The 17,850-nt window shown below is 43.5% G+C and overlaps 2 protein-coding genes across 14 annotated transcripts in view; one reads left to right on the forward strand and one right to left on the reverse strand.

The window, feature by feature from the left end:
• Positions 1-14,211, forward strand: part of Lrch3 (leucine rich repeats and calponin homology domain containing 3) — a 106,948-nt gene extending 92,737 nt beyond the window's left edge. For 7 of the 10 annotated variants that reach the window (XM_031363682.1, XM_031363686.1, XM_031363684.1 and 4 more), the window contains 2 exons: positions 4,325-4,402; positions 7,922-10,831. In XM_031363682.1, the coding sequence (XP_031219542.1) occupies positions 4,325-4,402; positions 7,922-8,125 (282 nt within the window). In that variant the 3' untranslated portion in view covers positions 8,126-10,831. Of the gene's footprint in view, positions 1-4,324; positions 4,403-7,921; positions 10,832-10,988 lie in introns of those variants that run through there. The other 3 variants (XM_031363685.1, XM_031363688.1, XM_031363692.1) reach the window with 1 other exon arrangement.
• Positions 14,212-15,186: 975 nt separating this feature from the next.
• Positions 15,187-17,850, reverse strand: part of Iqcg (IQ motif containing G) — a 104,451-nt gene continuing 101,787 nt past the window's right edge. For 3 of the 4 annotated variants that reach the window (XM_031363698.1, XM_031363697.1, XM_031363696.1), the window contains exon 11: positions 15,236-15,627. In XM_031363698.1, coding sequence (XP_031219558.1) covers positions 15,502-15,627 — 126 coding nt within the window. In that variant the 3' untranslated portion in view covers positions 15,236-15,501. Of the gene's footprint in view, positions 15,628-17,850 lie in introns of all 4 variants that reach the window. The other variant, XM_031363695.1, reaches the window with a different exon arrangement.

Raw genomic sequence — 17,850 nt, forward strand, 5'->3', positions numbered from 1 at the left:
GGGATTTGAACTCATGACCTTCTGAAGAGCAGTCGGTGCTCTTCTCCGCTGAGCCATCTCACCAGCCCAGAACTCAGGATCTTCTGAAGAGCAGTCAGTGCTCTTAACCACTGAGCCATCTCTCCAGCCCATCTTTTTTGCTTCTAAGTGGAGGAATTAAGCTATGCTAAGATATACTAAGCCTTACTAACTTGGGGAATACACCACCTCCTAGAAGCGGGATCAGGCCCTCTGGACATTATTGTTCTTCCTTTCCTAGGATTTTAATTTTTTAATTATGTATATGTATACATCTAAATATGGATCTGTACATATGAGTTCTGTCCTGAAGTCTGGAAGAGGGTGTCAGATTCCCTGGAGCTGGACTTACAGGTAGTTGTGAGCTATGTGGGTGCTGGGAACTGAACTGTGGTCCTCTGCAAGAGTAGCATGCACTCTTTGAGCCATCTCTGCAGCCCTTCATTAATAGCCTTCTCAGGATGAGTTTGCTTTACTATACATGCTTATTAAGGCTTTAGGGATGATTTAAAAGGGCTTATATCTTAAGAACAAGGTTTTTAAATTGTGTGTGCACATGCGTGTGCACATTTAAATGATTTTATATGCATCACAGGAGCCCATGGAAGCCAAATGAGAGCATTGGATTCCCTGGAACTGAAGTTAGAGGTGGCTGGGAGCCAGCTTATTGGTGCTAAGAACCAAACCCATCATTCCAGCCCCATACTTCTAAATAAAAAGAGTACTGGCAGTCAGTGCTCTTAATCACTGAGCCATATCTCCAGCCCCCTAAATAAAACTTTTAATGAAAGCAAATTTTAAAAATAAAGGTTTTGAGCCAAGTGCGCTGTGATCACACTGTGAACTCCAAGATTGTGTTATTTACTGAAAAACTGTTTCTTTTTCTGGTGTGGCTTTCTCTCTCTCCTCCCTCCCTTCCCCAACTCTCCTGTCCTCAGTCTTCATTTTCATATGAACCATAGTGAATTGCATTTGAACTAGTTTTTAATTAGCAGCATTAACTTTAACCTTTAACCCTTGCTTTTACTTAGAAACAGGGATTTGTCTTCCTATAGCCTGGTTTTGTCAATCTGCCCCTAATAAACCTCAATATTTCAAAAACAGGTGTCCCCCTCTTTTGTAAAACAAAGTTGCTTCTCCTGCTCAGCCCTCTCTCCTAAACTCCTGATGTGTTGCCCACTGTGCCCACTGTGCCCACTGTGCCCACTGTGGCGGAAGTAATGTGTATGATACTTGCTTGTGTTTCCAACCTTCTGGGCATGTGGAGGGATGGACGGATGGATATGCCAAAGTAAAGCAACTTGTCCTGTTGGATTTGGGAGTTTTTTTGTTGGATTGGATTTTGTTGTTGTTGTTTTGTGTTTTTTTTGTTTTTGTTTTTGTTTTGTCTTGTTTGAGGCAGGGTCTTATTGTATAGTTCTGGCAGACCTAGAACTATGTAGACCAGTATGGCTACAAACTCAACAGAAATCCACCTGCCTTCATCTCTTACATGCTGGGATTAAAAGTGTATACTGCTATACCCAGCTAGTTTTTTGTCTCCTTTAGCCTAGGCTGGCCTTGAATTCTTGTCTCCCTGCCTGTACCACATTCTGGGGTTCCTGGCATATCTGACCGCACTGTCCTTGCACGCTCTTTTTTTGGGGGGGGCTTTCCCCTTTGCCTCTCAGTCCAGTTTACCTTTCTGTGGCACCCTGTGTCTATGTATACCTTCCAGCATAATCAGTGTCAGCCTTAGAGCCCACTGTGAAGTAACAGGTAGAGAAGCCCAGGCTGTTCTGTACCATCTGTCAGGAGATCATGACTGTACAGTTTATGTTCCCTCTTTCCCTGCCTTTTTACTTCAGTTACGAATCTGGCATTGAACCGGGCAGCAGTGGCGCATGCCTTTAATCCCATCACTTAGGAGGCAGAGGCAGGTGGATTTCTGAGTTTGAGGCCAGCCTGGTCTACAGAGTGAGTTCCAGGACAGCCAGGGCTATAAAGAGAAACCCTGTCTCGAAAAAACCAAAAAGAAAAAGGGAAAAAAGAAAGAAAGAAAGAAAGAAAGAAAGAAAGAAAGAAAGAAAGAAAGAAAGAAAGAAAGAAAGAGAGAGAAAGAAAGAAATCTGGCATTTCCAAGGACGGGAGCTGTGCCGGATTGTTATTCTGTCAACTTAACACAAGACAGTGTCACCTGGGAAGAGAAACCTCAATTGAGAAAGCACCTCTACCAGATTGGCCTGTAGAGAAGTCTGTGCTCCATCTTCTTTATTAATGACTGATATAGGCCAGTCTACTGGGGACAGTGGTGGTCCTGGGTTTTATGAAAAAAAGAAAGCTGAGGAGGCCATGGATGGAGAGCCAGCCATTATAAACCTAATTCTTCCACAGTCTCTGCTTTGGTCTTGATTTGAAGTTCCTACCCTCCTTGAGTTCTTGTGCCTGGCTTCCCTGATGATATACCCCCAAAGTGTAAAATGAAGTAAACCTTCCCTCCCCAAGACGCTTTTTAGCATGGGTGTCTGTGACAGTGGGAGAAAGCTGCCCTGGGCAGGTGCCCTCCCTCTACACTGAGTTCCTGTTGTCTTTTCAAGATTTTTGCAAGCTGTTCCATCTGAACTGGGTGATAAATGTTCATTTCCTTCCCTCTCACTGGTTGCCTCTTCATTGTCTGTGACAAAGCTCATCCTTGTCCTGCCTGCCTTCGCCTGGTCAAGGCTACAGTGCCCTCTTCCCTTGCTTTTGTTTCTTCTCATGACAAGGAATTATGTTTCATGTTTGCAGAAAACTCAGATTTTACAAGCAGAGTCTTTTGTTTTCTAGAGGTGGTACAAGTGTCCATTTACTTACTAATTTAAAAAATCTGTAGGTTATAGTCCCTGCAAACATCTGGCTTCCGCACCTGATACTTGAACATCATTTTAGAATACCAAATTCCTATTTTTCTTACATTATGTTCCATAACAACCAACTAGGTGAAAAGCAAAACTTTGAGAGGTCATGAGATGCCTCTATTTCTATGTTTACAGATCATTACAGAAAAGTAAACTCACTCATTAGTAATTAAGGAAATTTCCTGTGTCAACCTTTTATCTTGTAAAGTAGCTTTGTAGCCGTTGTTACGACTTTTTTTAATTTCCAAAGTGTCTAATGAGTTAAGTGCAAAATATAGGGCCACTATTAAGAGCACTGGCTGTTCCTGCAGAACCAGATTCAATTCCCAGCACCAACATGGCAGCTGACACCTGTTCATAACTCCAGTTCCCAAGGACCCAACACCTTCTGGATTCTGCATGTACAATATATACAGATATACATGCAGACAAAACACTCATACATAAGAAATAATAATAAAATAATATTTTAAAATAGAACCCAGGCATGGTGGTGCACACCTTTAATCCCAGCACTCAGGAGGTAGAGACAGGTAGATCTCTTAAATTCGAGGCCAGCCTGGTCTACACAGTTCTAAGCCAGCCAGGGCTAAAAATAATAAACCAAAAGAAAATAAACTGTTACTTATGGTCATGCTTGAACAATGAACCACTAGGCGATACATTTTCTTGATGTTCTCTCCAACTTTCTTTTGTTTCAAAATGAAAAAACTTACCACTTATCTTCTTACCACTTATCTTACTAAACCAAAGCAAACACAGACCTTGGGAGGTAGCCAGCTCCTCTCACAGCCGGCTCCTTTTTCTGCAAATAGTATTTTCTTGGAAAGCAGCCACAGTGGCGCCTTGTCCTCATTGACTGATTCGTTCTCCTGGAAGAAATGAGTGACTGCAACAGTTCCCAGGCTCTTTAGATTAACACTCCGACACTTGGTGTTTGATTTTTTTTTCTTGGCTTTTTTTTTTTTTTTTGAGACAGGGTTTCTCTGTGTAGCCCTGGCTGTCCTGGAACTCACTCTGTAGACCAGTCTAGCCTCAAACTCAGAAATCCACCTGCCTCTGCCTCCCAAGTGCTGGGATTAAAGGCGTGCGCCACCACTGCTTGGCCGGTGTTTGATCTTTTAAGAAAACTTTTATCAAGGGCTGGAGAGGTGGCTCAGTAATTAAGAGCACTGACTGTTCTTCCAAAGGTCCTGAGTTCAAATCCCAGCAACCACATTGTGGCTCACAACCATCAGTACAGCTACAATGGAACTCATATACATAAAATAAATAAATAAATCATTTTTAAAAAAAAGAAAAGAAAATGTTTGCCCAGCCCCTAGTGTGCCTAACAGTTCGTCTGTGAGGCAGCTGGCTAGAGTAGTCTGAAGTCCGAGTTCCTTTGACCTTTGTTGATAATGGTTTCCTTCTTTCTTGTCTCACTGCAGCCTAAATTAACAATGGCAAAGTGCAGGCGGAATGTGGAGAACTTCCTGGATGCTTGCAGAAAAATCGGTGTACCCCAGGTAATGTGTGTGTGTGTGTGTGTGTGTGTGTGTGTGTGTGTGTGTGTGAGGGGTCTGTGAGGGGGGTGTAATTGTTCTTACCAGGAGTAGTTGCTAACTCACTACTAACACAGTATGTTATTACAAGACTGTCAGTGTTCTCTCTGGTAACATTCTTTGATGCTTTCCTCATTTCCAAGGGTCTTTAAAGAAACTGTTAAGTGTTGATTTAAATAATTGTATTATAACTAATAAATAAAAAAATAATTGTTCTGTTTTCTTAAGCATCCCACTAGCTAGCTATTTGACCTAAGTAGAGCTGTATTTAACAGTATTTTCCACACAGGTACCTTTCAGATTGGGAATTCATTTTTGCCTTCAGTTTTTTAACACTTTTAATACATTTTAAATATATGTATTAATTTTGAATAATTTTAGACTTCACAAAATCACACAAAAATCACACAAATTATGTATACTTCAGCCAGATTTCCCAGATGCTTAAGTAAAATATACAAATAGTATAGCATACAGCTAAGTAGTCCAAAAGCTAGACCTCCTAACTAAATTAGAGGTTAATTCAGCTTCCACTGTTTTCCCACTAGGCTGCAGTTTTTTGGAAGTCAGCACAGTCTCCACTCGTAACCATGTTTTAAGGAAACAGTGCTTGCATGGGCCCATGTTACAATGGTTCTCAATCTGTGGGTCAGGACCCCTCAGGGTGTTGACTGACCCTTTCACGGGGTCATCTGAGGTCATCAGAAAACACAGATGTTTACATAACAATTCATAAAAGTAGCAAAGTTACAGTTGTGACATAGCAATGAAAGAATTTAGTTTGGAGGATCACCACACCATGAGGAACCATATTAAAGGTTCACAGCATTAGGAAGGCTCTATTGTGTTTCCTGCTATTGATAGTACTGTAATTAAACATTATTTATAGATTCAGTAGGAAAAGAAATGTCAACACTGCTCTTTCAGAGGCCCCTTTGAAGAGCAGTTAAAAACTACTTTACTCTTGAGGGGTGCATAGAGTTTTCAGTGATAGAGGAAATAGACTGTGATCTAGTGTGTGCTCAGGTTGGTCTTAGAACTCTGGGGAAGCGTCCCTCCCCTCAGTGCTGGAACCGATGTCTATCACCATGCTTAGCAACAGTGTCAAGAGCTAGCAGCTTGATGTGGTGTGTAGCAGGTTCTGGTCTCTTACTTTATTTCCTTGCTGGAGATGGTAGCTGCGCCTCCTGCATGCTCTGCTGAGCACGGTTCATGTGCCCCTGAGCAACAACCTTAGTCCCCAAGCCTTAGCTTTGTCTGTCTGCAGAGCGAAAACCACAGGCGGCCTCTGTCAGAGGCTCAGGACTGGCTCCAGGGCCCATCAGAAGCACCTATTTTCTCCAAGTTAGCCCCCGTAGCTTCCCAGTGATGCTTTTCACAGTTCACCATCCTGCTCTGACTGGCCAGGAGCCAGGAGGTCATGGCAGCACTCATCCAGAGAGCACCCTTCCTTTCCGGCTTCACACATGTCAGTCAGAAAGCCAGTTCCAGTCTTGCATCTGCATTAGGCAGCGTATATTCCACACTGCTCCTTAGCCTTATCAGGTACAGCATTCTGCTCCTTTTGGCTGTTACAGGTTTGTAGTCCCCCTTTTCTAAACTCAGGTGTGACCTTTTTATTCTTATGGACAAAGTCAAACATTTTATATCATTGTTTTATAAAAGCTTATAACACCATTTTACACATCCTGAGGAACTGGCAGTATTTCCTCCACAGTGAAAGACCTAAGGTCCATATGTGCACATATTAGCATTCAGGTGTCCCTGTCTGACATCAGCACACCATTTGTACTGAACCAGAGTGTGGCATGCACTGGTGCAGCAAATGCCAAGCACAGGAAGCAGCAGCAGCTGGCTCTGCCCCTGCTGATAGACCTCAACAGCGTTTCTAGACATGAGAGCTGCCTGCCAGGCTCTGCAAAGCCATCTTGTTTCAGATGTAAAAGCTGTAGCCTGGAGCTCATTCTGCCATTTGGTCAGCAAACTATAAAAACAGTGTGCTTTAGACTATGGACTTAAGTCAGCATTTTCCAAGTGGGGTTTTTGAGTGCTCATTACAGCCCAGCCAGCGTTCAACCTGAGCTGAGCTATCTGAAGGCAGAAACAGATAGAAAAAGTACAGTTTAAAACCGACCTTTTACCAGGGTGGTTAGAGTGGGGTTCTTTGTATCCACGCCCCCGCTCCTATTTCCTCTGCAAGAAGGGGAAGTGGATATCCACTCAAACCACTTCTTTTTCCTCCCCTCTGCCGTCCACCCACTTCTCTACAGTTTCAATGAGTTCTAGTCGTGCTTCTGCTTCTGCTAAAAATTAGTCATTTTTCTGGACAGAGAGAAGGATAAGGAACTCACAAATTAGTAGCTTCAAGCTAGCTCTCAGTCTGACTTGGTCTCACCTCCTTCTGGCCCTAACTGGACTATAAAACAGAGAACTTAGTGTCTTAGTGTGTCAGACTCGGGACCTACGTAGATGGTAGCTATGAAGGCCATCACTTCTCAGTGTGACTTCAGCGCTGTGCAAGTTTGCTGAATGCGCTGTAGAGGAGCATGCCTGTACTCCCTACCAGGAAAGGGAACCTCATTTTCACAGAGTTGAAGATCATCTTCAGCTACATAGTGAGTCTGAGACAATACGGGCAATATAAGACTCTTTCAGACAAAAATAAAATGAAAGATAAACGATACACAAAAACGAGTCAAATTGTGAAGGAAAATGGGCTGGGACATAGCAATGGTAGTGTTTTTCTAGGGTCTATTCCCAGCTTACCTCAAAATGTGAAGGAATCACTAAAAAATAGAAAACTGAGAAAGCCTGTGGATAGGGAAGTCTGTAGAGATTCAGTTTTATTATGCTTTTATTAAATGTTTTAAATTTAAAAAAAAAACCTATATTTGAATCCACTGTCTTATATACTAGAATTATTATATATGTTAATATTTCCCAATTGAGTCCACTAATAGTGACTTTAGACACTCCCTCTGTTCTGTTGTGTGCCTAGTGAACCGCATCTAGGAATGATAGACTTGACCAATGGGCGCACCTGACTCCTCCACAGTAAAGCTCCCTCATTACAAGGCTTGCCTCCATCTTTGAGCATCTGGTTTGCCTGGGTTCATGATCCCCACTCTAGTGAGCACCCTCCCACTGTCCCCACTCTTCCCTCAATAGTAAGGAGGAGTGAGATTGAGATGAGGCCCCTCCCACTCACCTCCCTTTGTCAGGCTTACACAGCCTACTCTCACCATTGTCTCCTCAGAGCTGTGGCTAGCCTCCAGTAAGCAAGCTCATTCTGCCGCTCAGTAAAAAGTCACCTGTGTGTAGGTGAGCCCACGTGTTGTTCTTCAGCATTTTCTTATTTACTATGAAATGGCACAGGGTGTGTGTCCGACTGAGATCGGTGTTTTTTCTGAGTTCTGCACTTGTCTACGTTCTACTGCACTGACTTTGTTTTTCTGTTTTCCTTTCCTGCTCGCATTTGGACAGGACAATCTCTGTTCTCCTTCCGACATCCTTCAGCTAAACCTCAGCGTTAAGAGAACTGTCGAAACGCTGCTCTCTGTTGGGGCACATGCAGAGGAATCCAGCTTTGTCTCTTTGTCTGCCCAGCTTCTGGGTTTTGTGGCATTTTACTGTTCTTTAATGTTAATTCTCTGTGTGCTTTATTACCGGGTCCTCACCTATAGCTGACCACACAGCCTGCGCCGTCCAGCTCCTTCCTGTGCTTGGTGAAGGTTTGTTCCCCATACAGAACTGCTGACACACATGTGTTTTCAGACTGCTAACTTGAGAAGGTGCATCGTCTCCCCTGTGCCTACAGAGGCAGTGCAATGCATAGTAGGCACTAGCGGCAGCTAACCAAGAGGAGCATTCCCTCTAGTCCCTGGCTCCCTTCTTGTCCTATGGCCTTGTCTCTCTCATATGGAAAGGTTGCACACTTTTATTAAAGCAATCCTGAGCCTTAGAGGACTCTGGCCATCTTTTTATACTGTGATACAACTTCAGTTTTGAAGTAAAGACTATCTGAGCCTTTCAACAGCTGCTCATCATGAAAATACTGGTGGCATTTCTAGCTTGGCGTACCCTGTCACTTAGGTCTCCACTCTGAAGTCCTAACTTACCCTCAATTTTAACAGTGTTTGGACATTTAGAAGGCATGAGGCACTTACAATACCAATTTTAGTTTGGTCTGATTTTTAGTTTAAAGATACTGATTTCCTCTGCTGTTCTGAGCCCAGCGTGTGCATTTAAGACTGAGCACCGTAAGCAGCTGAACAGAGTCCACATCTCAAGAGATCTGGCCGTGGTTACCACATGTGCTGCCTGACAAAAGACCCCCGCTAGGATCCTATTGGGATGTGATACTTGGAATTCACATCATTTCTAACATGGATGACCCATTTTTATAGGTGAAGTTTGTGTGTTGTAGGCTGTACAATTATATGTGAATCTGGGTCCCAGTGAAGCTGCAGTCCTCTCTCAGAATGCTTAGTAAATAGTGTCTGGACTTGGGCCGAGAACAGCACCGCTGCAGTCAGATGGCAGTTCTCATACATGCTTCTCTAAACTCCATGAACAAAGCTGGCCCTCAGCTCAGGGGGGACGACAGGAATTCAGTACCCCGCTGTAGTCCAGTGGCCATCTGCTTACCCTCCTTTACTTCCATCTGAAGAGAGCAGTTCTTTACTGTCCAGTGCTGTAGTGCTATACAGCAGTGCCTCCCAGAGTGTGCTCATGTGGATGTGTTTATTTATAAGACATCTTGGATCTGTGATTATTGTCGAGGTCTGTAGAGTTTTCCTTTTATACACACGCTCAGAGTCAGACTTAAAGCCAGGTGTGATGATACACACCTGTAATCCCAGCATGTAGGATGCTGAAACCAGATTACTTTGAGTTTGAGTTTAGCCTAGGCTATACAGCAGGACCTTGACTTTAAAAGGCACACATACACACACACACACAAAAACCACAGAGGCTACCATGCGGCCTAGCCTGACAGTGGGGGCTCCTAGGAACCATCTGCAGAGCTGATGTGCAAGTGGAAGTGCCACCTCTGAGTGGTGTCTAGACCACTGTGCACCTGACCACTTGCTCTTGCTCAGGCCTGAGTGCTGATGAGCAAACACTAGGGATGGCCCTGGGGAGCACGAGGCCCTGTCCACGAGGGCAGATGCAGATTCCTCCTTTTGTTGTTACTCTTTGGGGTTTTTGTTTGTTTGTTTGTTTTTGAGTTTTTTGGAGGCAGGAATTCTATAGGTAGTCCTGACTGTCCTGGAACTCTCCCTGTAGACCAGGCTGGCCTCAGACTCAGGTATCTGCCTGCCTCTGCCTCCTGAGAGCTGAGATCAAAGGTGTGTGCTGCCACCACGCAGTGCAGATTCATCTTAAACAATGCTACTCGTAGTTGCAGAGGTATTCAAAACTGCTAGTCTTATTAGCAAGTCAAACATAAAAAAGTAATATCAAATAGCAATAACTGCCTCAAAAACAAGTACTTGCTTTATTTTTACTACAATTCATTTTGTAATGTTTCAAGTGGTACAGAATGTGGTGGAGTGCTCCTGTAACCCTCACACTGAGGCCAGCCTGAGTTGTACAGCAAGACCATTCTCAACTAAAAACAGAAAATTAATTTTTAGCTGGGCATAGTGGTGCATGTCTTTAATCCCAGCACTTGAGAGACAGAGACAGAAGAATCTCTGGGTGTTCCAGGTTAGCCTGGTCTACATAGAAAGACCCTGTCTTTAATTAATTAGATGAAAAAAGCCAGTGTCATACTGAGATCTGCCTTTTTCTTCCCAGAGTAGCCAAACCTGTACTAAGTCAAACAAGATAGGTGAATCCTCCTTCTTTCCCAAATGGTAGTCATCTTTGTGGGTCAGTTACTAAGATGTAAGCTTACATAGTAGTGCTCCAGCATAATCTGCTGTGCTGAATTTTATGATATGAAGTGCTTTACTTTTTCAAATACAGTTTTTTTTTTAAGACTCACTGTGTAGCCCTGACTGGCCTTGAACTCATAGACCTACCTGGCTCCACCTCCTCAGTCCTAGAATCAAACAGACTCAGCTAGAAAACAATTTCTTTTTAAATATGACTTTTAACTCATTTAGATTTAGGCCTCCCCTCCCCTCTGCTGCAGTCAGAGGCATCCACAAGCCATGCTGTGTCCCTGCTGCCTGTGTGCCCTTCCCAGAGTCCTCTGTGAACCTGTCTTCCACTTGAGCTGGATCTTAGGCTGCTTGTACATTTATACCTGCTTTGTAAGTCTGGCTTTCTGCAGGTTCTCTTCTTCTCTGTTGTGTAAATGTGTGTGCCCTGTCGATCTTCTGCTTTTCTAAACGTTCTGTATGGACTGTGATTGTGTTAATAAAGTGACCCCACTGTGAGACACGCCTGCGTCTGCCTCCTTTAGCCGGATGGGTTTACCAGGAACTTTCCATATCTCACTTGATTATTATGGGGTGAGGGTGGAAGGACCTGTGTTCTTTCAGTTCTGTAATGTTCATCCTGTTTTCTTTTTTGTTTATGTCACATTGTCCCCTTTCAGGAGCAATTGTGCTTGCCTCTGCACATTTTAGAAGAGAAAGGGTTGGGCCAGGTTGCAGTGACAGTCCAGGCCCTCCTGGAGCTTGCCCCACCCAAGCAACAGCAGCAGCAGCAACAGCCGCAGCTCTCTGCTGTCTGAGGACTCCCAGGGCCCTGCATGTTGGCACCATGATGGCACAGCCAAGACAAGGAGCAGGAGGACTTGATTGCTGTCACTGCCTGCTCGGAGCGAGCCCTGTGTATTCCTAGAAGCACTGTCTTCATGATTCCTGCCGGGAATGTTGTGTTCCATTTCTCCATTTTAGGGGAGATTAAACCCACTTCCACTATTTTTTGTTTTAAATGAAGATACAGTTTTTTAAATGGAACTTTGGTTCCTGGAGACCCATCATGGAAGACTAAGCTGGCTGTGCTTTCTTCGCAGGGAGCAGGCTCGTTTTCCAGCCAGAGCCAGTATTCCCACAGCTGAATATTAAGCTCTCTCAGAGGACAGACATGTTATTATTATCTCTGCCAGTTCCCAGGTGTCTACAGCTCGAAGGTGTCCACAACCGGACTTCATTCTCTGGAGCATTTGTGAAATCCAGATTTACATCAAAGGTTGGGAAATGGCCGGGGAGCCTGCATTTTCAGCAGACACTGTGTTTGAGACCACTGTTCCAAGGCACATAGTTCTGTGCTTTGAGGGTACCACCCCTACTGCATTTTTCAGCCACATTCAAATCAAAGAATCTATTATGATGACTTGGACTTTTCTGTCAAAGAGAGCGAAACCAGAGAGAAGCCCTGGGTTCTGCACAGTATGACAGGTGTCTAAGGCCGGTGCCCAGGCCCCTCCCCAGGTTTGCCCCATCTTTTTCCAGAGAGTGGTTCCTTGCTCATCCTGCTGTTTGCTGAAAAGAACACTCCATGTACAGTTGTAAGCTCTAAAGTGTAGCTTGCACTACCTAGCAGTGTTTGCATTTGCCTCAGTGGGCCCTGCGTGCTGACCCCAGGCTCCTGGACTCAGCTCCCCACTCCTGGGACTGAACACAAAGTGAGAGGACTGAAGGAAAGACATTTCTTACAATCCATGCAGGTGACAGCCAGTTTCCATAGCTACAAGAAAGCACTTAGAGCAGCTTCCTGTCTCTCCTCTGTTCCCTCCCTGCAACCCTCCGCTGTGAGCAGAGAACAGAGGCCAGGACTCCCGCACAGTGGAGGGCTATTTAACCCAGAGGCTTCTCTCCCCTAGATTTCAGGCTCTTTAGTTGTTGTGTCTCTGGTGCTTGCTACAGTTAGAACCCAAATACAGTAATTACACAAAGCTGTTTGTTTTATAGGGCTTTTCCCTATAGTTGTTAACTTTTGTGGGTTTCTTCCCAAGGCTTGCATTTCAGAACAGTATTACCCTGTGCAGCATCTAAAAGTAACTTTGAGACTGGACCAGAGTTCCATCCCCAGCATCACCTAGAGAAAGGTTCAGAGACATCCCAGAAGTGGGAGCTGGGGGATCAGGATTGGGGCCCACACTAGGCAGCAGCCAGCCACAGCTCACTGGGCTATCTATACTAGACTGTGGCTGGAAAGCTAGCTCAGGAGGTCAGAGACTTGCCGCTCTAGCAGATCAGGGTTCAGTTTCCAACACCCACAAGTCAGTTCACAACTGCTGGTAACTCCAAGAGTCTGATGCACTCTCCTGGCTTCTTCAGGTACTAGGCACAAGCATGGTATACCTGTACACATGAATATAAAACACTCATACATGTAAAAATGAATATTAAAAATATATATTCTTCCTCTGAAAGTGACTTTGAACCAAATCATTTTAAATATCTAGTCAAAATAATATTTCTCCTTGTTTGTGCAGAGAAGTGTTTATTAGAATGCTGCCACTTTAATTCAAGTTTCAAAGCATGTAACAGCAGCCAAGCATGGGCTTGTGCCTGTAACTCAGGCAACTAGGACTCTCTAGAAAGAGGAAGCATAACATAGAGTGTCTGCGCTCCTGCCCCGGCCTTGTGGTCCTCACAGAACAGTGAGAACAGAGCCCAGCCTGCTCATCAGCAGTCCACAGAGCTGGCAGCCAGAGCCCGCTTGTGAACAACTGTGCTTCTGGACTGCAGATTCACCCTTCTAGGCAGCATTAAACCTCAGCATAATTTCTAAATTCTAGATTTTAATTGTGCAGAAAATGGGTCCAGAATAATAATACAACACTTGGAATGGCTACAAGAGTTCCTAAGAGTAAGTTGACACTGTCGAGCATGGTGGCACAAGCCTTTATCCCCAGCTTTTGAGGGACAGAGGAGGCAGATCTGGTCCACATATTGAGTTCCAGGCCAGCCAGGGTTCCATAGTGAGACCCTACCTCAGAAAGAAGAGGAGGACATTTTAACACTGCGGTTTTCCTGAAACCTTAATTACGTAACTAATGCAACTTTGAAGGATTAGGATACAGTTGCACGATGTTGGTGGACAGTAAAGACCGTGTGCAGTTCTTGTGAGCCAGTACACCACAAGCTAGTGCTTCTGTTGGGCCTTTGTGGCTTCTTACAGGTTTCCAAATTGGAAAGGACAATTCATTTGGATATTTAACCTTGCTAGACCCCAGTGGGAGATAAAGTTAGACACAGCATAGCAATGGCTACCTTGCCAATGCTAAGGTAGATAAGCCACCTGCAGAGATGTTATGTCAGCAGTCTGCAGTCTGCCTGGCACTCTGACCAGGACTCCCCTGTAATGAGCAGGTCTGATGAACTCTCCCTGGAGGCACCTTTGTGTCTACCTAGAACAGACTAGAGAAGGCAGAGCAGTGGATGGCTTCCAGCCCAGCAGCTCTGTAAATACACCCTTGCAAATAATGAAGGAGCCTGCCTCTAGTCAGCAGTGACTAATAATGTGGTATGCTGATGAGTCTGATCAACTTGTAAGAACTAAGTACTTAGATGGTTGTAGAAATGAAGGAAAACTTGGTTATTTAGAAGCCTTTTATATACACATTGCAGTGAGATGGTTTACAGCAGATTTTATTTGAAATGTCATAAACATGTAATTAATAAAAGGTTTTGTAAACATTGTCCTATATTTGTATGTTTGTAAATATATTGTGTAAGTTCTAAGTATAAATACTGTCAATACTGTGTATGTTATTTTAAATTGCCTGTATGTCATCTTATATGTGGACATTAAAATAAAAGCCAGTATACTCCAGTAGCATGTAATAAACACTTTAAAATGTTCCAGCCTAAAGCGTGGTTTCCTTGCCAAAAAATCAAGGAAAGGCCATCTATCTGACTCACTGAACCTTTGAGTTGACATTCTCTAAGGAAGAGGTACAGATAGCAAGATGGCCTGCGCAGGCAGTGGGATGAAAAGGCTCCATTTAGGCTGGGGCTATAGTGTGCCCACTAGCATGCAAGAAGTCCTGGGTTCCATTCCCAGCACTGCATAAACCAGGTATGGTCACTCACTTCTGTAATCCTAGCACTTAGGAGGCACAACATGAGGTTCAAGGCCACTAGACTATATAGTGAATTTGAAACCAACCTGGGCTTCATGAGACCCTGCATCAAAAAGTTTAAACTTTATATTCATGAAATATGTAAGATACACTGAGATAACTTTTCTCTCAGGAAAAAAAAAAACAGGCCAATAAAATGGCTCAGCAGGCAAAGGGCTTGCTGCCAAGTCCAATTAATGACTTGAGTTTAATATCTAGGACCTAAATAGTACAAAGAGATACAGTAGAATGAAACAGTTCTTGGAACCTGTTCTGTGACCCTGTCCCCTGCACGCTGTGGTGTGCACATGCATACATGTTTACATGCCTGGGCCCACATACACACCATTTGGTTGGTTGGTTGGTTGGTTTGGTTTGTTTGTTCCTTTAAGTCTTAATATCCAGATAATGGACATAGTTGTGTCTCCTTTGACAAACATATCTCTAAACTAGCCTTCTGGAGAACCCGCTCTTTACCCGTTCTTGTCCCATTCTTTACCCCGCAGGACTGTGTATCTACATGCCATTTCTATCTCATATCAGACACTTCCATCCCTATCTGTCCCCAGAAAAGTCACTGGAACAGCTTATGTATGAGGTGTTTTATGTGCTGTCCCCCAACACTAGACTAATGGTCGCCCTGCAAAACAGGCAAGAGCCGACGTGTTAACTACATGTGTGTGCACATGATGCTAGGTAATAACCATATAATTCTCACTTCTGCTTATAATAGTTCTTCACTTTAATCATATGGTATAAAGTCAGAGTCAGATGTGTCAGTTTTTAATACTTAACTATAAGCCAGTGAACTGCTTTCTGGTGAAAGAATAAAGATATTCACAAAGCTACTCAACATAGCTCCTCCCAGAATCTAGTCTGAAGAGGGCCTAGAGCCATGTGATAGCCCTCATTGGAGTTTGAAAGCTAGAGTATCAGACAGAGCGGACTCCCTTAGGCGTCTGTGAGCCCAGAGGAAGGTGCTGTGGCAGCACCACTCCTGTCTCGAGGCCTGAGAAGGACCAACAGAAACTCCTTACTTCTTTCTCCTCTTCTCCTTCTCCTTGCCTTTTGAGTCTTTGCTGTCATCTTTATCTTTCTTGGGCATTTTGAAACTTCCAATTTCCTTCCGGACCACTGTACCTCGCCACCAGGCCTGGAGCTGGAAGAGAGAAGCAGGTGAATTCATCTCAGTGTGCTCAACTTTCAGCACTCAACTTTCTACAGAGGAAAGAACCAACAGTCGCTTGTGTCTCAGGAACATGGGATATGGATGTGGCCAGACTGCTGTTAGTACAGCTACCTGAAAATGAAGTATACTAGGCCAAGTCTTCCTTCAGATTAAGACCCTCAGCTTCTGTGTAGTTCTTGCTCCCTTGGAAAACCCCTCACACCTCACAGCTACTGGATGTAAAGGGAAGGAATGCCTGTTTCCTGTGCCTAGTCAGGAACGTACTGAGAAGTCTCAGTGGTTGAAGGTGCATCACACATCCTTAAGGAGCTGCTAAACGGGTAGGATTCAGACTAGGTAGCCCCTTGAATGTCAGTTTAATGCAACTGTTCTTGTCTAGATTATAAAATCAGACTAGCCTACTAAGCACATGAATCCATTAGTGAGAACAAAAGATCTTTTGTTAGCTCTCCACTCAAATTGAATCTTGACCAATAGAAAACAGAAGCTTGATCAACATTTACTAAACACCAGATTTTCCTAATAGGAAGGTCAAAGATGAGTCACCCCCACTTTGTTTGTTTGTTTGTTTTTGTTTTGTTTTTGGTTAATTGGTTTTAATTTTTGGTTTTTTCTTTTCTTTTTTATTTTTGTTCTTGTTTTTTTGTTTTTTGTTTTTGAGATAGGGTTTCTCTATGTAGCCCTGGCTGTCCCAGAACTCCCTCTGTAGACCAGGCTAACCTCAAACTCACAGAGATCTACCTGCCTTTGCCTCCCAAGCCATAGGATTAAAGGTGTTCTCTTCTACTGTGCATCACCAGCTAAAGATGTTCGATACCTGGTCCTAAAAGTACTTTAAAATTCTAATTTTGGATTTGTGGTTGTGGCTTAGTAATAGCCATACTGAAAAAAAAAATGCTGAAAGGACTGGAGAGATGGCTCAACGGTTAAGAGCACTGACTGCTCTTCCAAAGGTCCTGAGTTCAAATCCCAGCAACCACATGGTGGCTTATAACCATCTGTAATGAGATCTGACACCCTCTTCTGGTGTGTTTAAAGACAGCTATAGTGTATTTAAATATATATAATAAGTAAATAAATCTTTTTTAAAAAAATGCTGATTTAATCTCAGCACTTGGGAGGTAGAGACAGGTGGATTTCTGAGTTCAAGGCCAGCCTGGTCTACAGAGTGAGTTCCAGGACAGCCAGGGCTACAGACAGAAAAACCCTGTCTGGAAAAACAAAAACAAAAACTACAAACAAAACAACAAAAATGCTGAAGAAGCTCTGAGCTTGATACCCAGTACCACAAAACAACAGAATATGGCCCTGTGTCATGGTATATGCCTGTAATTCCAGCAGTTGGGCAGTGGAATTCACAGGCAGCCTGACTACACAGGCAGAACTTGCCTCCCACTCTACATCTCAAATCTCTTCCTGCCAGAGCCCTTGAAGGATGCTTTTCCAGGCAGAGGTTGGTTTTTGTTCGTTTGGTTTGTTTTGGTTTTTTGTTTTGTTTTGTTTTGTTTTTCAAACCAGCTGCCATCTTTGCATTACAGTTTTTGCCTTAAAAATGTTTTTCTAAGGGCTGGAGAAATGACTCAGCAGTTAAGAGCACATACTGCTCTTGCAGATGTCTTGAGTAAGTTTCCCAACAGGCACATCTGGAAGTTAACAACCATCTGTAACTCCAGCTCCAAGGAATGTGATGCCTCTCCAGGCTCTGTGGGCACCAGCACTCATGTGCACATGCCCACACACAGACACACAGACATATCCATAATTAAAAGTAAAAATCAATCTTAAAAATATTCTCCAGAATCTGGAACTGATCATGCTGTCATTGTTAACATTTGCAAGTTCATAGAAAACTTTTATGAGGTAGTTCACTATCTTAGCCAGGCTTGATTGCTATAATCCCAATAGCTCAGAGGAACACTGAGGAGAAAGGGGCACTGCGGACTACACAGTGAGTTCAGGGCAGTCAGGGCTGTGGTAGAAAACACTGTCTCAAAATAAATTACACATATACATAGATATATATGTGTGTGTGTGTGTGTGTGTCTGCTTGTGTGTGTGTGTGTGTGTGTGTGTAAAATTAGAGTTTTAAATATGTTTTTTCTAACTTGCTTTGTCCCTCCCACCTTTTTTAAGCAACTTTTTTTGTTTTTGTTTTTGTTTTTTTTTTGTTTTTTGAGACAGGGTTTCTCTATG

The sequence above is a fragment of the Mastomys coucha genome, unplaced genomic scaffold (genome assembly GCF_008632895.1).
Source record: "Mastomys coucha isolate ucsf_1 unplaced genomic scaffold, UCSF_Mcou_1 pScaffold12, whole genome shotgun sequence".
NCBI lineage: Eukaryota > Metazoa > Chordata > Mammalia > Rodentia > Muridae > Mastomys > Mastomys coucha.